At 43.1% G+C, this 22,121-nt stretch overlaps 1 protein-coding gene across 2 annotated transcripts in view; it reads left to right on the top strand.

The window, feature by feature from the left end:
- LOC311008777 (RAS guanyl-releasing protein 2-like) overlaps positions 1 to 21,599 on the top strand; it is a 35,845-nt gene extending 14,246 nt beyond the window's left edge. The window contains exons 6-17 of one of the 2 annotated variants that reach the window (XM_084002663.1): positions 138 to 288; positions 500 to 673; positions 4,179 to 4,295; positions 4,633 to 4,914; positions 7,860 to 7,934; positions 8,073 to 8,192; positions 8,857 to 8,972; positions 9,052 to 9,193; positions 14,272 to 14,308; positions 18,647 to 18,805; positions 19,267 to 19,329; positions 20,110 to 21,599. In XM_084002663.1, the coding sequence (XP_083858789.1) occupies positions 138 to 288; positions 500 to 673; positions 4,179 to 4,295; positions 4,633 to 4,914; positions 7,860 to 7,934; positions 8,073 to 8,192; positions 8,857 to 8,972; positions 9,052 to 9,193; positions 14,272 to 14,308; positions 18,647 to 18,805; positions 19,267 to 19,325 (1,432 nt within the window). In that variant the 3' untranslated portion in view covers positions 19,326 to 19,329; positions 20,110 to 21,599. Of the gene's footprint in view, positions 1 to 137; positions 289 to 499; positions 674 to 4,178; positions 4,296 to 4,632; positions 4,915 to 7,859; positions 7,935 to 8,069; positions 8,193 to 8,856; positions 8,973 to 9,051; positions 9,194 to 14,271; positions 14,309 to 18,646; positions 18,806 to 19,266; positions 19,330 to 20,109 lie in introns of both variants that reach the window. The other variant, XM_084002662.1, reaches the window with a different exon arrangement.
- Positions 21,600 to 22,121: the final 522 nt, after the last annotated feature.

Raw genomic sequence — 22,121 nt, 5'->3', positions numbered from 1 at the left:
AATACATTGCGCAACAGATATGTAACTTATTGTGGACTTTTTTGGAAGCAGAACTACATTCTGCATTCGTAGAAACAGTTTGATGGTTATGCTTCCTAAAAAACTTTTCATGAAATATTCCGTATTGTGCCTTCTAGGCCATCATATAAATGGAAGCGGCAGGTGACCCAGCGTGTCCCATCGGTGTCCAAAAAGAGGAAGATGTCCCTGCTGTTTGACCACCTTGATTCCTGTGAGCTGGCTGAACACCTGACCTACCTGGAGTACAAATCCTTCTGCAAGATCTTGGTTGGTTTGCCTGCAGTGTGCGATGAAGCATTGTCTTTTTGTGATGTTCACAGCTTTTAAATTCTTAATTACACATGCTGTGGGCTCATTGTAGTTGCTAAGCAATGGTGTTTATAATCCTCTATTGGTCCGTGCCAAAAAACACTTATTCTACATTTCCAAAAATGCAACTTTTGGTGGATTTTTCCGGTTTAATGCTACCTCCGTTCAGTTTCAGGACTACCACAGCTTTGTGATGCACGGCTGCACCGTGGATAACCCCATCCTGGAGCGCTTCATCACCCTTTTCAACAGCGTCTCCCAATGGATCCAGCTCATGGTGCTCAGCAAGCCCACCGCCCAGCAGAGAGCCGGCGTCATCGCCCATTTCATCAGAGTGGCCCAGGTCTGTCCGCGGGCCCCTTCACGCTGTTTAGAGCAGAGGGTGGGGTTCAGGGTTCATGTAGCAGCACACAGAGGAGACGATGGCCTGCAGCCACAGAGAGGTTGTAAGGAGAGACGTGGAAAGGCCTTGATGTCTTGCACACACACACACACACACACACACACACACACACACACACACACACACACACACACACACACACACACACACGTATAAGATGTATTAGTTTCCATTCAGTGGCACAGTGTGAGAATTGTGAGAAGAAGTGAATTTAATTTAAACAGTCTTTTGAGGTATTAGTACATTAAAGTGCCTACCCAGAGCTCTTTAAGATAATGCTGCTGTCAGGGGAAAGCTTCTCCAGGAATTAAGAAGGCCCTGCTTTTGCTGGGTAATGATGCATTTTTTGGCAACTTCCAAAGGCTTTTATGGGCCTAAAGGGTTGTGAATTTGTCTCTGGAGGAGCATGAAAATTGTATTTGAAGGAATGAAAATCACCTAGAAGAGATGCAAGATGTTTTATTAAATATTTGAACATTTTGACATGCTAGTGGCCTGACCAAAGGCATTATGATTCTTGAATATCTGCACCAAAGTGTAAATGAATCCATCCAGTAGTTGTCCATATAACATACTGAACTTGGAGGAAAAGGATCATATGTTCTCATACTTTTTACTCCAAGTTTATTACGTGAAAGTTAGACTATCCTCTATCTTCCTCCATCTATCTGCATATCTCTTCATTGCTATGCTCATTGACTGAAACCATCTATGGTGATCTACAAGTCAAGATGGCTCCAATCTTAACTCAATCTGGTTCCTCCCCACCGACCCCCAAACAAAGTTTCCAGCTCGCTGCCATATACGGCCCCCAGCCCATATGTCTTGAGATCGTCATCCGTTCACTACAGAGACATTCCCTTTATACGCCGTCCTGGTATTGATGTTATCATTTGGTCTGCCAGATGGACCGGGCTCTCTCTCTCTCTCTCTCTCCTTCTATGTGACTATTCACTCATCTCCGCTGTGCGAGGCAGCATCAGTCGACCGTAGAAAATGCTGAAAAATAATTGAATCCTAATAGCCTGCAGTGTTTATGTAAATGCTTCGTCCATACATATTGCCACTGGATTGTTCCCCATTTTCCATCCGTCGTTCTCTTCAGCTGCAGATCAAACTTCTGTCTCATCATTTATTCAGCAGGTTTGAACGCCTCCCTGTGTCTCAATAAAGCAGAGTTCTCGTCTCTCGCTCTCATCTCTCGGGTTTGACGATGGACTTATAGTCCATCTGTATTTAACGCTTTCATATTTTATATATATAGACTATAACAAAACCACAGCGCAGACATTCAGGATAAAGTTATCAATAAATATCAACGTGTGTATTTAAGCCAGCATGAGTATCACCAGTATGCAACCACAGATGAATTACAAATCATTCATCTATGAGACGTCTCTTGGGGAGAATCTCTGCACACTCGGAGAGTTGCGTTCAGTTATCCTGATCATGAACATGACAGTGTGGGAAGTACATGGGCTCGCTTTTCCGATAACGTTGTCTCTTAGTGGTTTACGAAGACTCTGAATGCTGAGCTTCTTACGTACGACTTTCCCAGTCCGACCGATGAATTTAGCTTCCATTAACGACTTGATTGACAGTTTATGTCAGAATCATTTCATGATTATTAGCGACTGCGTCAAGTTACCAAATATTAAAAGGAGTCTGAAGAGAGGGATGACTTTGTACATCCTGTTTCAAACCAAAAGCACCACTAATATTCATAATTATCCTCATCATGCTCCTTTTGTAAAAGGAAGTGAGTTAATTTCTCACCATGGCTAGCTTAAAATTTCTTCTGAAAAAGTGTGAGTAAACAAATGCTATTTTGACAGACTTGGGAATCTACATGCTTCCTTTTTGGCTGTAACATTTTTAAAAATCAATAAAGTAATATATATTTACAGTCTTTGAGAAAGAAGTTCAACAGACCAATGTAAAAAGTCTGTTGCAAAAGGTTTCTGGTTCGGGGTTTGAAAATATGGTCGCTCTGCGCTAGCGTGGCTGTAGAGTGAGTCTTGTTACAAGAAGGCATTGTTTTTAAATCTGTCCATAAATCACATGTTCATATTTATAACATTTCACATACTGGCAGTTGAAACAGTGGGTAGTGTGTCCACATAATGATTACCAGTGTTCGCCACTTTGAATAGTGCCCAGAGGTCAATAGGGTGTCATTTATACAGAACGGGGGATCGTTTGGGGGCGGACACATCAGAGACTGAAGTCCCGGCTGGGAATCCCGTTAATTCCTTACCATTTTGTAACGTTGCTTTAGAAATGTAGCCCAGTGTGAGCACATGCAGGGACAAAAATGATCAAGGCTGATTCCAGACGGATTCAAAGGTCGGCCCGACATACTAGACATTTCTTGGGGTGCGGTGCTTTCATCCAATTTCAGCTCCCTGTTGGGAGACTCGTGTTCATCAGTCTTTCTCTTGACTGAACGGGGTCGCGATGTGATTTAATATGCAGAAACGTCCCATGCATGCTCATTAAAAAGATCCATTCCAAATGATTCTACAATATGTTCTGTGTACAAACGTCTGTGCCTTCTGGCTGCGATAAACGTCGCCACATCGGCTGTGTGATAACAATTGGTTGACAGGAGGATGCATCCATCTCCTATCATGCACACAGCGTTTATTCTAGGCCCAGTGGAATGCCCGGGCGTGTTGACAATGAAACCATTCTCATGCCTCGCCCACAGTCACACACACACACATGTAGTTCACCCAGAACACACTCCGGCTGCCTTCTACGCCGCTTTGCCGATAGATTCCAAAGGGTGTTTGAGCTGAATCAAATGATCCCCTCTGGCAGCCCCAACACACACACACACACACACACACTGCTGTGAGATGCCATGCAGACTGAAGGGCAGCCCTGCGGAGTGCCATTCACAAAGCGTTAGCTCATATTGACTGACCCAGGCAGGTTAGATTCAGAAATATCTTGTTGTTCTACTCAGATTAGCATGTGTGGATGTGTATGTGGGCCTGTACCACCTTCTCTCTCCTTAGCACACATGTACAGACACACACATCTGACAAGCAACTTCTGAGTACAGCGCAAAACCTATTTGTATATGATTGCTTTCAATTCATTTCCACGAGACGAAACGTCAAAAACCTAAAGTTAGTTGCCTGTATCGCTTTCAAAGATGACCAGGATGATTAAGAACCTTCACAGAAAGCATTAACTTGATTTATTAGTAGTATTATTCCTATTTTATTTCATGCATTTATTTATTTGATGGTTTATTCCCATTTTGGTCCTCTCTTCTAAGAACTGTTTTTTGTAAAAATCAATTTGATTTGCATTTTATATTGTGAAAGATGCTCTAGAAATAAAGTGTATCCTACTACTTCCTCCATCCATTTTGACAGTGGCTTACACGTTTATTCACCATCTCCTCCTAATATTTCCTTCCTCTGGTCAACAGAAGCTGCTGCAGTTGCAGAACTTCAACACCCTGATGGCGGTGGTGGGCGGCCTCAGCAACAGCTCCATCTCCCGCCTCAAAGACACACAGGCCCACATCAGCGCAGAGACCAACAAGGTGAAGCATCCGCTGCCATCCTCTTGCCTGTCGCCGACGTTCACTGCATGTTGGTGAACTTAGCTATCAAATCTTGATTCAGTAATCATCTCGTCTGTGCGAGCTGCCGAGTTACTCCTACACGGTGACTTTAAGAACTCGAGCCACAAAACTGGAAAGTTGCATGTTTTTGGGGGAGTTACACTGTCGTCGGTTATGTAAGTCCATCTGGAGCAAAAGTTTTCCGTCATGTTTTTTTTTGCTCAACAAATCTCTGGAGACAGGCTTTCTGTTTGCTGCCAATGCTCATCCCACCCTCCTCCATTTCCTCCTCCCTTGAATTCCATCCCCGCTGCAGGTTTTTAACAACCTCATTGAACTGGTGACGTCATGTGGCAACTACAGTCAATACCGCAAGCGCTTCGCCGAGTGCTCGGGCTTCCGGTTCCCCATCCTTGGGGTGCACCTGAAAGACCTGATCGCCGTGCACGTGGCGCTGCCGGACTGGGCTGACAAGGAGAAAACCCGGGTCAACCTGGCCAAGACCCAACAGCTGTACACCATCCTTCAAGAGCTGGCCCTGATCCAGACCACACCGCCTCACGTCGATGCCAACATGGACCTGCTCAACCTGTTAACGGTGAGTGCAGGGGGGGAATGTATGTGTGCAGCATCCAAGAGCTTGGCTCAGGTAAAACCAGGTCCTGAATCAGCTGCTGTGAGTTTGCTATCCATCATGAAGTGCAGAATTCAGAAGCACTCATTAGCCTACCAGACAGCAGTGAAGTAGGAGTGAAAACTTTGAGGAAGAAACACCGTGTCCAGCCAGCGTCTGTTTTACTTTCGTTCCCTGGGATTTGATTGGCTTGTGGTCAGATAGACTGTACATTAGCCAGCTGGGACCAAATCTGTGTACAGACAAAGGGCAGACTTTATGTAATTAAAGCATTCAAAGCACGAACCTTCAAGCTCTCAGTTGTCTGAAACAGATTCAGTCCGGAGTGGTCAAATAGATGTTGGTATGTGATCATTATCGAAGTCAATGAAACTAAAATCGGTGGACTGCCCCTTTAAAGGAACAGTCCAAAATAACTCTCCCGCCTTTTAACTACAAAACATTCAGTGATACAGAGAAGATTAAAGAATGCATTTCCTTCTACACGGTTGTTCAATGCTGTAACTCTAACTGTTAGTGGTTGCCAAGTTCCACGTTTAGGATTCATGCAGGACAGAGAGTCCAGATCCATGACTCAGCATCTCTTTATAGAAGCTCACTGAACTTTAAATTGTTACCCTGCACTAAAACCTTGCGTCCCTTCCTGAATCCTGATTAAAGACCAGAGGGCTTTTGTTGTCAGAGCACTTTGCCTTTGAAAAAAAACCTGAAAGAAGATGTCTCCTATTACATCTCAACACTTTTACAAGAAAGGCTTTTATGATAAGAGGTGACTTAATATATTGTGTCATACATTGTAAAAGTATAAACATTCCAGTCATTTGCTACTTTCTCCATGGACTATTACCTGTCTCGGCTGGTACATTGCTCTCTCCCTCACCTTATATTACACCTGATGTTTATATCACACTCCCATCAATCATCACACACCACCAGGAAGGAATCAGTTACCTTGCCATATATAATGATGTCGGAAAAAGATAATTTGAAAATGTGTTAAAATGACACTGCACATTTTGAGTAACAGCCTTCAGTGAGAGCTCTCGAACCGGGAATACTGAGTGAGACTGATCTCAGGTCTGTTGCCGCCAGCACTTCAGCATGGAAGCTGGGGAGGTGTTTACGCACTTCACACTAAACCCCGGAGTGTGTGCGAGTATTTATTTTTTGGCAGATGCAGATAAGAGGCACCTGAATTGGAGAAGCTCTCTGTATTCAAACAATCCCGGGAGACGGGTCGCTCAGGTGTCGGTGTGAGATTGCAGCTGGTTTCCCCCTTTATTTCTTCCGTGGGAATAAACGAAAACAACTTGACAGGTTTTGGAGCTGAGGTGCAGAAGGGAAGTTTGGTGGACAGAGTCGATACCTAATTATCTTATGCCGGTGCTTATTGGAGTTGATCTACCTTGAGTAAATTGAAGGAGAGCGAGGAGAAAGGAAGTCAATAAATCCTTCAAAAATAATCTCAGCACCTGCAGCTTTTACAATACTACTTTCCTCCTTTTTGAGTCCTACTCAACTGGCTTTCTAGAGACGTAGACGTAATTATTTCTGATGTGTTGGAAAGGTTGCAGTTAACCTTCTCAGTGAAATACCGTAAGCTTCAATACGTCAGAAGGCTAAACGAGAATTTCAAGCGTTTCAAGTCAATTAAACCCAGGAAACACAATCACAGTGAGATCAGTTCATAGTCAGATACACTGGATGATTACATGTGGCAGTTTACTGCAACATGTTAAGTAAATAGATGGTGCTAATTAAAACAAAAAAGGCTGTACTTAATTCCTGGAATGAAAAGGTCTTTGTATGAGAAGACATTTGTGTTAAATAGAAAATAAAGGGTTGTGGATGTTGGACGACGGACTCTAAACTGCTGCTTTTGCCTGGAATCTGAGCAGGAATATATTTATTATGTGGTGGAGATGAATGCTGCAAATGAAGAGATTATTCTGTGATTATTCTTGACTGCAACCTCTGTCTTGTTTGAGGATTTAGGAATATTTTAACACCTCCGAACGTCCCTGTTTGTTTTGCACACTTCAGTTGGATTACTTTGTATATCAGTGACTCACCCTGCTACCTGGAATTCTTCCAGAAAACTTTGTTTTCCTCACATGCCTCCACCGTGAACGGAGATGCTGTGTCGTGAAAAGCTATCGGAGTTTTTCCTCCTGTCGTCCTGACGTTGCTGAATCCGAAATGGAGGAAACGCTATTGTCTCCTGTGGTGGTCAACCAGAGCTCTACATATTAGTCCAGAGACCAAACAGAACTATGTGCAGAAATGTGTGTGTATAAATGACAGACAACAGTGTTGCCGTATTTATGTGTTGATGATGTCAATTGTTACAGCAGCTACAGTATTAGCATAGCCTAGCTCTGCTCGAGCCAAACTCCATTCAGAAGACTACAAATCCTCGCCATCATGTAATCATTTCAGCATCCTTTTTTGATCTGTTTAATGCAATTAAATAAACACAGTAGGATTCCATGCGACGGGTGATTATTTTGGCGGTGACATTCTATTCAACCTCTCATGCTGAAGCTATGTAGAAGTGTACTTCAGGTTGTGTCAGTACTGAGTAGGGTGGTAATGAGTATGGTTACAGGTGCAACAGAGCACATACCCTGCATACCCTGCATACCCAGCATAACCAGCATAACCAGCATACCCAGCATACCCAGCATACCCAGCGGTGCTGCATTTTGAAACTTTCACTTTGTTTTTCAGCCTGCTGCTCAGTTACTCTGTTAAGTATTGAGTATTAAGACGTTCTCTCAAGTAAAATCCCCGATAATGATGTGAAATGTGTGAAATATATGGTGATTCATCCTGGACTGTAGTGGATGCTGAACCCACTGAAACGTCAAATCTAGAGATTGGGTCATTGAGTGTGCCATGCTGTGCAGGTGTCTCTGGACCAGTACCACACAGAGGAGGAGATCTACCAGATGTCTCTACAAAGGGAACCTCGCAAGCCAGCGGTGAGAAGAACACTTTGATGAATCCTGACTGGTGCCGTCTACAGCAGCTGTCTTTCCTTCTCTTTGCAAGATGACGGCTTCTGCCTCCCTGGGCTGATACTGATCTCTCCATCTTTGGTTTCTCATTGGCTGTAGCAGAACTCCAGCCCCGCCCCCGCGGCTGACCCCAAGCCCACCATGATCGATGAGTGGGCTGTGTCGGTGAAGCCCAACGCCGACCCGACGATCATCAAGAAACACATAGAGAAGATGGTGGAGGTGAGTTTGTCTACTCCTGAACATTCCTCCTCACATGATAACTACAAAGTCCTCTCAGCTGTTTGGCCATATAGTTAGTGATCTTTACCTTGATGACTAAGGCTGGGACGCTCATCTGAAAATATATAACTCCATTTTCTGGTGATGTTTTATGTTTTTTTTGTTTTTTTTTGTGGCTGTAATTGAAAGTTCACATAATTCCCTGTGGGTTGAGAATCCTTTTAAAACTAATGAGGCGATATCTATAATGCATGGGCGCCGTAAGGATTCTTTTCATTTCTTTTTAGTGTGATTTTTGGAGATTTGAGGCAGAAATGAAAAGGAGCAGAGAGAAAGAGAGAGCTGTCACTATATCTTGACAGTAGATGAGACAGGGAAGTTATTTTTTTTAAAGGTACCAGCTGTAGCTTTAAAGAGGAAATGTTAACGCACACCTCACAACCTTACTTGGGCTTTGACCCACAATTCATTTTTAAAAGTAGTGGTCAACCAATGGTCATCAACCGAGCATAACCTATGGAGTAGAGAGAACGGTGCCCTTGAAACAAATCCATAAACAGTATATTTAACGTGAGCAGAGCATCATAACACAAAGTCATTTATTCATTCATTTGGGGGAGAAAACGATAATCCCCCCTAACCTCCACAACCCTCATGTTCACAGTCGGTCTTCAAGAACTTCGACTCGGACGGGGACGGCCACATCTCCAGGGATGAATTTGAAGCGATCAGGAACAACTTCCCGTACCTCAGCAAGTTTGGAGAGCTGGACAAGAACCAGTGAGCCTCTTTACGAAATTATTCATAGCTGTAAAATCTATGCAGTCGACACAACGTCACGCCTTTTTGTCTCTCGCAGAGACGGGAAGATCAGCCGCGACGAGATGATCGACTACTTCATGAAAGCCAGCTCTCTGCTGAACTGCAAGATGGGATTCATCCACACGTTCACCGAGGCCACCTACGTCAAGCCCACGTTCTGTGAGCACTGCGCCGGCTTTGTGAGTAAACGCCCACCGCTCACTTGTAATCATGTTTTCTGCTTGTGTATTACCTCACTTATAATCCCCCCAAAAATGAGTCATGTGCAAGATAATTTAAATACAGAATCAGCTATATGATTTACAAACCCTTCGGGCTCCCGCAAAAGGTCAAATAATGATTTGTTTTTGTTTTCAAATGCATCGATTTCTCCGATTGCACGTGTCGTTGTTGGGGAGAAGAGGTCAAAAGCCAGTTGCGCTCCTACCGTCGGGTCAGGGCAATGCCAATGCATTCTGAGAAATATGGGAGAGATAATAACCTCCATCTGTGGCAGCTTTGTGTTTGTGTGTTTGTGTGTGTCCTCTGGACCTTAACATTCCCCAAAGTCCCCCCAAGGAGCTCTCTGTTATTTAGAAGCAGTGAGTCAGCACTGGGAACAGGGACAGGCCCTCATATACAACTGCAGACTCCCAGATGACATCCCATTAATTTCTCTATGCTGTATATGAAGAGAACCTAGAAGGAGACCACTCAGAGGAGAAGCATGTTTAGACTTTTCATCAACACTCACACACATATTGGACGAGGGGAAGCTGTTTTTTTCATACTTTGATGAGGGGAAACTCCGAATAGAGAGTCGGGAAAGATAAGGCAGCATGCTTCTTCCTTTCAAAATGTGTGTATGTGTGTGTGTGTGTGTGTGGCAGAGGTAGATAAGCTAGACACTTCCTCTTCAGGCTGCTTTGTGCTTTTCCCCTTGGCTCCTGAGCAAAAATAATATATTCCCGCAGCCCATTTTTCAGCACTTGTCTATTAAAAAAAAGAAACAACCCACACTGTAGAAGCCGAGCCCGTCCTCCTGTAAACACTGCAGAGTTCACTCACCTCCAGCGTCTCACTTGGATCTTCATAATCTGATGCCGTTCAGCCTGCGGCCCCCTGTGGCCTTACATCCTAATTAATTAACACAGAGGTGTTTTACTAAAAGCACAAAGCGAGAAGACACATCACGGATCGTGTGAGTTCTTTTTGCATCTTGGGACAGCAAGTTTCTAGCTGGAGGCTCAGACCACTATTTGAAAACAAATGTTTTCTTCATGAAATTCTTCACTTTTACAAGACAAAAAACAAATACATAAATAAAACACACTTGCATGTCAATCTGTACAATAGCTGAAATGTGGATTGAGGATCAGCAAGAGATACAGTCAATACAATTAGTTCCCAGGTTGACACCTGTCCCTCCTAATATTGTTCAATAAAGCAAATTCTACCATGTAGAAGAAACCATGTCATTCGGCCATTTTGAAACTGGTTTCCGCCCCCTCAGGATAACCCCCTTTGCTGTGACTACCAGGGCTTGTTGTAATGTTGAGGGGAGAGTCAAAGAGGACTGGATTAACCCAATATCACAGGGAGACTGTCGGGGATTAGCCGTCTGCTGGATTTGTTGCTGTACGAATAAAAAAAAAAACGGCATCCTAGAAACTCTTGAGTTTGGGGCAAAACCAGAAAAGATGATCCAGTGTGATCTTTTTCACCCTTTTATGCTCAAATCTCCTCATCAGCATCCTTAATCTGTGATCCTTTAATGTGGAGAGATGAAAAACAAACTGTGAAATGAAATGCTTGAAGGTATAAAGTCAAAAACATTGTATTGAGGTGAGCTTCAGACAGCCTGACTTATTTGCAGATGCAGAAAAAAGTGATAACATTTCTCCGGAAGTTCAGCGACAGATGCAGAACAGCTGTTAGAGAAGTGATCTTATCTGACCAGCAGTTTCTAGGGGCTCAAAGCACTTTGAGATCAGAGATTGCAGAGCGATGCATAAATCTCTTTGGTTATTTGACAGTTAAGCTTCACAGAGGAACAATCAGCCCTCAAAATCTCTTGTTTCTTCTTCTCAACCCGACAGAGTATTTGGAAATTATGTCAGCGGGGAAAATGGCTGTCTAGACAATAAAGCAACAAAAGCAGGCACATTTATTGCTCTTTCAGGTTATTACACCTACAGATTAATTTCAAGTGTTCCTTTTATGTATTATGTGCATTTAGCTTCATTCAAACCAGCACTTGTAAACAACACTTGAACATGTATCCTGCTGAGTGTGCCAAAAAACGATCCGTGTCCAGTCCCTGTAACGAAACACAATTGTCTCCGACAGTTAGCTTAGCATAACGACTGGTAGTGGGTGGGAAACAGCTAGCAGTGACAACAAGACTGAACAAGATAATTATAATTTTATTCATTTGTGAGATTGAGAGGGAAATTCGATTGACCTTTGGACAGAATAAGGCTAGCTGTCTCACCCCTCTTTTTCCAGTTGATATGCTAAGCTAACTTTTAGGCAGTTTCATGTTTAACAGAAAAATAGATAAATAAACACTAGGATTTACATCCAAATTCACTACACACTACACAGGCCTAAAAGAAGGATTTTCTGAAGATGAACACGCAGGAATGTGATTCATTATTAGATTGTAAAGTACAAGATGAACAGACTTCTAATGGAGAAAGAAACGTGTTATTATAATCAACAAAAAATGCCCGAAAATACAAAGAGGCTAAACTCTGGAGACTCTCTCAACAATCATATTTCAATTATTTCTCATTTCAATGAACTCTGCACATGTTGTGCTTCTTTTTGATATTGAATGGTTGATTTGTCAAAGTGTCCTGAGAGACGCTCATTTTCATCATCTCACAATAAGGCGGGAGCTCACTGCCAGACATGTTACATGAATTTGACAACGTTAAGTGGAAACTCCTCGCTGTGTCTGTTTATCTGCTCTTCAGGAAGCAGGAAGAGGCCATGTGTGATTGTTGGCAGTGTTAAAGTCTGGTAGGAAAAGATAGTGAGAATGCAAAAGTTATTTACGTGACAAAAAAAACATTGTCCTTCATTCAAAATGCTGATTGTACGATGGTGTATTGGGGCCACTGTAGAAAAAAATAAAATAAAAAACGGAGCCGAGAGAGGCGGGCAATATGCAGAGAAAAAAAAGATTTTATAAAGGAACAAATTTGCTACTTTATAAAGTTGCATATTTTCAAAGTAAAAGTAAACACATTACTTGACAGGAAGTTTTTCTGTTGCTATGACAACAAGTGAAAGCTACCGCTAGTAGCAAATTAGCGACTTTATAAAGTCGCGAATTTCCAATTTTTTTTTTCTCAGAATATCGCCCACCTTTCTCGGCTCTGTTTTTTTTTGTTTACTACAGTGGCCCCAATGCGTCTTATGATGGTCTTATGATGACCACTCTTACACAAGCAAAAAACGACAAAAAATATACACTTCAATATTTCCCAGAGTGCATCTTTAATAATAAATGTGTCAGTGCTACCAGGGAAAGTAGCACAGTGCCACATCGTTTCTAGATTACTTTGCTAAAACTTTACAGTAAACTGACAGATATACAAGGGTGTGTGTGCATTCAGCTCCTGTTAGTGGTGCCTTGTTTTTTTGGGTGCACAGAGGCAGCAAAGGTCAAGGCAGAGCTGCGAGTACCAACTGTAGCTCGCCGTGTGTGTCATTTGTTTGTGTGTGTGTTTTCCATGCATGCGTGTACTGGAGGTTGTGTGTGTGTGTGAGCAGAGGTCAGGATATTTTGTGCCTCCTCAGATGTGCCAGTGCAGTGTGTGATCTCCAGCTCGGCCCTTTCATGTCATTGTTCCCCCCACTGTCTGTGCACTCGCTTGATCTCCTAACCCCCGCCGCCCCTCGGCCCGCCGACCTCCTCTCTCAGCCTCTCTCTGTTCCATTGTGCCCCCCCTTCCTTCATCCGCCCTGGTTGCCTCAGCATCAATGCCGTATATCAAGACGGGAGCTACACGGGGGGGTTGGGGGGGTTTAAAGTGTTTTAGCCCATTAACCGCTAACAGTGTATACTTCCTCTTTACTGCCGAGCGATTTCCCAAAGCACGACTTTTTAGATGCACTTCCTTCCCTTCGGGCGGTTATTGGTTTCTATTAATTCAGTTCAGCGTTCACGAGCGATTAGAGACTCGCCGGTGCATTCGAAGGCGGCTGGCAAAACACGGCACATGCACAACATTTACGTTTGCAAAGGGAAGAAGTCCTTTAAAAGTTGTGTTTGTGCGGCTAACCGTGTTGTACACCTCATAACTTTGTACATTCGATGTCCTGCTGATTTTTACACGGTAGTGAAATTAACAGACGTTAATGGTTTCTGAGAAGGAGGAAATAAATCTCACATTTTATGGCCTAACTTTGATGTAAACTCTATAACATTTGCGACCATGCAAAACCACTATTGAAGCTAGTGTGTCAAACCTGCATTAATGTGTATGCTGCATTTTACTGCTGTTTTTTTTAAACTCCTTTATATACTGTTGTGTTGATATTCTATGACTCACCATGTTTGTAGCATTGCTGTCCTGTGAGAACCACATAGCTCTAAAAACAGCCCCGTTTACAGCTTTTTCCTGCTGATCTGAGAGGCTTTTTAAAGGGTTTATTTAGCCGAAGGAGAAGGAGAATGCTCTCACCACATAAAAGAACACTTCATCCTTTAGTTTATCACAAACATTCAACATCAACACATCTGGTGATACATAGTCATAGAAAACGGCCATCTGCTAAGTAACTCCAGTATATTTCTCCCTGAGATGGAGGAGAAATAGAAAGCTGCATAAAATGGAAATACTCAAGTACCTTGAATTTGTGCTCAAGTGCAATACTTTAGCAAATGTACTTGGTTGTGTGCAGCAATAAACAGGGCATTCGGAGGAAAGATGATCAGAAATCTATTCATATTATCATTATTATTTGTGTAAAAATCCTATTTCTCCATTCTCAATATTTTTACCAGCTGTATTTATTATTCTCTGCAACGGTTAGGTTTCCTGTCCTTATGTTAAAATGAAATACTTTCTACTAGATTCTGAAATATCATCTCCAACTTTAAACTCCTAAATACTCCAATGTTTGAAAGTGCAGCGGCTAGAAATATAATATGTTCACATGTAAATGTTGACCCTGATGATTCTGATATCTTCTTGCCTTCATGGAGATGAAACCACATCCTCATTTACACCCTGCCCTTTTATTCCCCTCTGGCTCTTTGCAGATATGGGGCTTCTACAAGCAAGGCTACAAGTGTAAAGGTAAGAGAGCGATGCATTTAGATCTGATTCCAGGTCTGCGGATGGGTGTGTGTTCCCCACACAAGGGTGTAGCCTTCAAAGAGTTAACGATTCTTTTTGACACCATCGATTTCCCCATCCGTCTCACACACACACACACACACACACACACACACACACACACACACACACACACACACACACACACACACACACACACAGCCTCTGTCGATCCAGAGTTGAAGTGCTGAGTAAATGTCATCAACACAGGAACCACGGCAAATAAAGCATACTCTTTAAGCGTATGTCCACACACACACACACACACACACACAGACACACACACACACACACACACACACACACACACACACACACACACACACACACACACACACACACACACACACACACAGACACACCACTCTGGTCACTACCAGCTGGATAAGCTCCAATCAACTGAGACCACACAATGCACTATTATTTACCCTTCCACGGCTCCCAGTAGGGCAGTGTTTGAAGAAGATGGTTCATTTCACATTTCTACATGCAAACGGGCAAACCTCCTCATTAGTCTGGAAAACACGCACTCCAACAGCTTGTTTATTTCCCCTCCGTGGACGGGATGCTAAAAAATAAAAATAAAAAAATGAAGTGGTGATAATCTGCAGACGTTCGGGACACTAAATAACTCACACCGCGTATGTATCCCTGCAGATGCCGACTGTGAAGAGTTTGGAAAACTAAGATGCTAATAATGCAAAGTTACATCTGAAGGAGTCTTTAACTACAGCTCAGCTTCATGAACAGGAGAAGAAACAGTGTTTCATTGCCGTGTCAGCTGGTGAACACCTTATTTTCAGTTGCTGTTTAAAGCTGTCTGTCTGAGTGCGTTCCTTTTGTTCAGTTATGAAGGTTACTTTTGAAATTAAATGAGTTACTGATTGCTTAAAAAAGTAAAGTAACTATTTGAATTACTGAATGACACTTAATGGTCTACATTCTGAAAATCAGTTGAGCCTCTGAGACAGATTTGAAAAAAGCCCCCCAACCAAGGAGGGGAGGCCCTCAGTGTTCCATGATTCGACAAGGCGGGAATACGAGGAGCAGGGGAGACGAGGGGATTGGAGCCAATGGGAGCCTTCCGGAGCAATGGCTCCCATTGGTCAATTTCTATGCAGGCCTACGGCTGATGGACTGAATGTATTTTTTTTATATTCCAAATCATAGACCATAGCTTTAAATATGATTGAGTTGCTTTTAGAACAAATGTTTTGAACTGAGCAATAAAGCTGATAAACAAGCTTTACACTGGCGTACTTGTGTGGCCACATTGATTGGTCTGTTGGCAGACAAGAGGCGGAGCGATTACAAATAAGGGAACCATTAAAAAAATATATTTGGGTCCATACTGCCAAATGAATAGAGTGTGTCTGGCTGTAGAGACAGCTCCTTGTAAGCCATCCGACCATCGATGGTGTTACACTCAAATTGGTCCCAACGGCTTTGCTGAGTCTGGAAATATGCCCTAAGAAGACAATCCTGCACGGCGAAAGGATGCATCTTTGTAACTGTCATTTAATTACATATTTCATACAGATTGCAGTAACGTTTATGTTGTAGTTTAATTCCATAACGATCGTTACATGCAACTGGTTACTCACCAACACTGAGTATTGCTGTGTCAATGATAGCATGAGACCTGCATGTGAGTCCTTGTGTGATGGAATGAATTAATTTTCTTCATCTTCTCTTGAAAAACAAGCATTTAAACGACAAACTCTCTCTCTTGTCCGCTCTTATTCTCGCCATTAACTGCGTCCCCGCTCATTCAGGTTTATCTCAGGTTGACTATTGATGATTAAAAAGCTTGCAAACATTTGGGTTGCATGGCAACCAGAGTAATTAAAGCCCCTTTGAGGTCTTCAACCTGTGAAAATATTTTTATTCCATCACTGCCTAATTTCTTAATTACCAAGACATATTCTTCTGAACTCAAGTGATATTTAATTTGAGGTTTTCTGGTGCTAGGATCTTGGTTATTAAAAGACAAAAAGGAGCAGGGAGGTGAAAGGAGCACGACCACATTGTACACGTATACACACACACACACTAGACTACACTCTCCCATCTCCTCTCTGAGCTGGACAGGCAGTGTTCTGGCGTGTTCCAGTGCATTAATGAGACCACAGGAAGTCAATGAGAGAGCCCTCTAGCCATTCATCCCCATTACCATTGTTAGTCCGTACTCTAGAAAGAGTGGCAGGGCCATAATTATAACGGATCACCCTTTGCAGTGCAGGAGTGTGTTGGGACCTCTGGATGCGTGTGCTTGGATGTGTGGTTTTGCGGTGGTGGATATTTGGACTTTGATATGAGAGGCAGCGGTGTGTGTTAATGGGTGTGTTGTCACAATGTATCCTATGATATGATATCATAGAATACTGGCATTAATAGCTCAATATTTTGGGATATTCACTGTCTTCCTGAGATGCTTAAAAGCACTTTCATAGTTGTCTGTTAATATGAAACTGCTGTACATGGCTGCTGGCTGTATAGCTTGGTATTTAATTGACAATTAATTAGTAACTCTCACCAAGAAAACAAGCCAGTGTATATTTCAACATGCCAAACTATTGCTGTAAGCCTAACCCCGCGTGTGGAAGTGGTTACACTTCCAGATTTGGTGGCTGTTTAATGGCCACTGAGTAGGCGGCTGCCAAGGTAATAATAGCACAGCGACGTTGAAAAGAAAAGGTTTTTAATTGCTTCTACCTCATTTCAAGGTCGGCGTTTTTTTATGAATGAGGAGGGTACAACCCTGCACCTCTTGGAGGAGAAATGTTATGCATTTTATTGCAGCAGGGTCTGATAGTCTTCCCCGCTCAGTCCTGGTTCTGGTTCTCCCGTGCCTCCCTTCAGGCCCAGGACTACAGCTTAGGCCTACAGCAGCGTGTTGTCTGTATTGGTTCCCGGTGTGTCGTAGCTCTGCTCCCGGCCGGAGGAGGAGCCTCCACCTCCTGCCGGAGCTCCGACTATGGAGACACGGCAGATCTGGAGTCTGAGTGAATCATTTGTTTTTCATGAAGAATCTGATCCGGTGGCACCGATCCAGTGGCGGTTCTAGACAAATTTTACTGGGGGGGCCAAGGTGGGGCCAATGTTTGATCAGAGGGGCACATTAAAAAATGGAAACAAATGATATTTAAACATTAAATACTTTAATTTTGCTTTACATTAAAATCATACAAAAGTTTAGTTTGTACATAAAGTGCATTGATTGAAACAATGAGGTAGTGCCATCATAAATTAGAAATTAAATACAGTAGGACAATGCGTAGAACTAGCTAGGATACTGACATTCGGATATTTGCTTCTGCTTCGATGAGTTTGCTTAGATATTTAAACATAGCGAGATCAGACATTTACAAACTTGATTTTCTTATCGTAGTGAGGAACAACAGTAACACGGTTACGTGCAATAAATCACTTTACGAGATGAAATCGTTTTGCTTACCTTCGCCTCTTGCAACAAGACATTAGCTCCTCTCTTCAAAACTTGTGGCTGCCGTTCTCACTCTCATCTCGCATCCGGCAAGGCAGTGTTTGGGTGCGTCGCTCTAATTATTCCGTGTAGAGCGCTGAGTCACATTAGTTCCGCTTTTGGCGCTAGCGCATAAAATCGTAATAACTTGATCAATTTATTTCATTTTCATTTTATCATTCAGTCAGCTTATTCAGTCAGCTCTGGGGGGGCCACAGGGGGGGCCTGGGACATTTTTACAGGGGCACTGGCCCCTGTAGGCCCCCGTGTAGAACCGCCACTGCCGATGACATACCGAACAGCTGTTCTCGCTGACGGTCTGGGTAACTTGTGTAGGTCAGATGGAGGCATCCGTATTAAAGTGAGACTGTTTCATAACCGGTTAAAAGTTTCTCACAGTAACTTGAAATGTTTTTCAGAGGTGTGAATGGTTCTTTGACTCGCATTCCTTTCTCAATGACCCATCGCTCCTCTCCTCTTTGACTCCCGCTGGCTGCCAGACTTGTTGTCGGGCTCGGTCGGCCTCGGCGCGTGTTTGTGCCAGTGTTCGTGCGTCTGCATGCCGTGTCGAGGCTCCTTCCTGTCGCCACTGGCGCTTCCGTTCGCCCCTATATTTCTGTTTGCACCCGTCCCTCTGGCTGACCCTGTCCCTCTCTCTCCACCCCGCTCCCCATCTTCCCCCTTCTTCTCCCCATCTCGCCTCCTCTCTCGGCGACTCTCCCTCCCCCTCCTCCGACCCCGTCGCCCCCTCCTCCTCTCCCGCCACCTCTCTCTGCCGCCGTCTTTCTCCCGCCACATGAACGCTCCTGCGACAGCCTGCGGGGTGAACTGCCACAAAGCCTGCCGGAGCCGCCTGGCTGTAGAGTGCCGGAAGAGGACGAAGAGCATAAGCCACGAGACGCCGCCAGGCCTCCAGGCCAGATCCTACAGCTTCCCTCCGCCGGCCAACAGCCCACCCAGCCTGCAGGACTCAGGTTGTTCAACAGAAATCTCTTTATTCTACACCTTGTCTAGCATCTCCAGATTGAGTCATGCTATTTTTCGTCATACTTGCAAATCGATTTTAGGAAAGACACAATATAGTAACACTCTTTAAATGTGCAAAACCTGTTTTCCAAAACAATCAAATACAGGCTTCCTTCCAGGCATATGCAGCTCTGACATTTGGGTGATATTCTCCAATTACAGAGTGTCATTTGCAATGGAAATGTGATTGGACAACCACTGCGATGCCGGTGACTCATAGATGCAGTTTCTGGTCACAAGCGTTGCCCTGTCTGACTCTGTTTTATATCAGTGTGAACCTGCTTGATCGATGGGGCGACGAGACTAATTTATTGGCATAGTAATCAGACGGAGGCAATGCTTTTTTATTAGCTTGGCAGGTTGATCAACCTACTCATTTCTTGACCCTCACCTTCTCTTCTTCCATCAGTCATTGCTGAAGAGGACATAGAGTCGCTGGAGGAAGGAGTGTTTGATGTCCACCTATAACCAGGTGAGAGAGACGTCGTCTTCTCACACTAGCTGGCTCTGTCCAAAGGAAATCTGGCATCAGCACCTCGAAAGCTCACTAATTCATACGCTATATTGTGATGATTTAATCCATACTGAACCCACAGTGGACGAATTTCAAGTTGGGTGTTTAAAAGATGATTTCCTGTCATCACTGTGACCTAGCAACGCAACCAGCTGAGACTCTATAATGTACTAGTCGGGTACATAACCTTGGCATGTGACGTGTGAGCTATTGTGTTACCTTTGGACTGAGCCAGGCTAACCAATGAGACCTTCACTGACATCCTGAACACTCAGTAAATGAAAAAAAAACATCACTCTTATCTTGAACCACTTTTTTCTGTAAACATATCAGTTTCAAAGTACATCCAGTCGGTTACAATAAATATATGAATATATTGTATTGGGTTCAAAGTCCCGCCCATACACCCACCCGAACCAATTACAAGCCAAGCAAAGCCAAAGCTTGTTAGTGGAGAGAGAATTAAAACTATTCAGAAAAGTGAACAAGAATATATGTCAACAAAATCAAATGGATGATTATCGCTACTTTATATTACTTATATTATATTAACTGTTGCATATTCCCAAATTGATTTGTTCAGATTACTGTGGGGCCCCAGCACTTGGTGATCCGTTATCACAACGCTGATGTGTTTGCCTTGTAGAGTCCTCCTGCATCCAGCCCTGTGCTGCTAGATGGTATCGGCCGTTGTAGCACAATCCCTGCAGGAGCCTTGAACTTTCTGTTCTATTTTAGGATCCCTCCTACGGTCGGTGAGCGAGGAGCCAAACGAGCATCTGTGGGACTGGAGCCAGACACAGAATGTGCTACAGTATGTCACTTTTACAGCCCTCAGCACTGATGAGACATTGCACTGAACACAGGACACCGACATGCTGCCACACAGTGGACACATACTGCAACAGCAGCTCCACCGAACACGAATGTGACGGCTGATGTGAATGGAATGCCTTTAATTGATTTCTATGTATAATTCCTGCATTTTGATTCTGTGTTGACCAATAGTGTTGCTGTAAAACTCACTATATATTTAAAAAAAAAAAAAAATCCACAAAATTGTACTTTGTTGGTGGAATGTTAAAGTCCGTGGAGTTTATCATTTGAGCAAACGTTGCTGTAAATTTTAACAGCTGTCTCCTATCTTCTCCTTTGAAACATAAAAGAGGTGCTGTTATTGCCAAGAATGTACACCTGCCACGCATATACAAAGCTACCGTCTTCTTTGTCTTCTTTTTATTGTTTATCATTTTGTTTTGAAATGCATTTCAATGGACCAATAATAGGACCGATTTTGATGTCAGATGAAATATTGTTGCTCCGTGGTGCCCGTCTGAAGCATGATGACAAAAGCAACCGTTTTGCCGACAAAAGAACCCGCTGGAATGACTGTGTGGACGGTTATAATTAGGACAGGCTTTGAAAAATGTTCGATTTGTTTTTGTCATGTTTACCTGAATATCAGTAACAGTCCGGTAGCCGTGGTGTTGTTTTCCGTATACAGTCCTGTGTTGTACCGGTGCCTGATAGGTGATCCATCCTCTTGCAGTGAATGTAGAACAAACGGGGAAATGCTGCTGTCAGATGAAGACCTCATTCCCCCCAATAAAGGCTGCATGCCGACAGCAGAGAGGAGAGTGGCTAACCTGCCACTGATTCCTCCATAGCTTTTTGAATGAGCCCCGGAGCTCCGAGGCTGTCAGTAAAAATAAAACAATCAGAAGTATAACACCAAAACTGGAGTAATGAAACGTTTTCATTTGACAGCAGCGTATAAATCTTATATTTTTTCCCCCCTGACAATCTGTTTTTGATTCAAGTTATATTTTTATCCTGCATGCTTTTCCCTTCATGGCTCTATTCTCTGTAATTTCTTTTATTTGTTAATGTCGCACGGCATCATTTATTTAGGAAACATGAAGTGTTGAAATTCCAGACAGAGGAGTTGCTTTGCGCCTGTGGAGAGATGAATTCAGACTTCGAGTGCCATATTGTTAAGTGCTGCTTTGTCATTGAATGAGACTCCTCACGTTGCTGGTATTTATTTTTCTGTATAAATATAGCTAAATAGCTGCTGATCCTTCTGTGTCGCTGCCTGTCTGAAGAAAGATGTTTGCCGTCATTCTGTGAATGAATCTTTCAGACTGATGCTACTCCTTGTTGTTGACGATTCCTCAGTATTAAATGCAGCAGGCGTGCCACATACGTCTTCTGGTTTAAGAAACAAATATGTTGTCTCTCTTTAACTGACACCGTTATCCAAACCATGTGAATCCACGTTTCTATTCACAGGGAAGATTCTTCACTTTCACATGAGCAGAGGATATTTTCAGCTTTAAGCAAAGGCTTTGATCTATAAATACAGTTGCATTTCCGTTATTACTGGTTATCCCAGATGAAAGCTGGAAATTCGGTATGATTTTTATATTTTATCTTGAAGAATGTGTGTGAAAGAATTAATCTCTGGGTTGGGAAAACTTTGCAAATGTTAGATTACTAAAACTTAACCTGAAAGTAAGAAAAAACACACCTTTAAAGTTGTTTTTCTCTGCGACATTTAGAAGAAAACTAACCGTAATAACATTATTGCATGGAAAGCACTGTTGAAAATAGCTCAGCTGAATAAAACATTAGGAGAAAGAGGTCCAACAGTGAGGCAGTTGTGTCAGATGATTTAGTTGGCACTTTAACGGCGATGTTGCTTAACGGCAGAACGTTTTCCCAGATTTAATAGAAAATAGCCCATTAGA

This window comes from Eutrigla gurnardus (assembly GCF_963514095.1).
Source record: "Eutrigla gurnardus genome assembly, chromosome: 23".
Lineage (NCBI taxonomy): Eukaryota > Metazoa > Chordata > Actinopteri > Perciformes > Triglidae > Eutrigla > Eutrigla gurnardus.
This window is presented reverse-complemented; position numbering and strand designations above follow the sequence as displayed.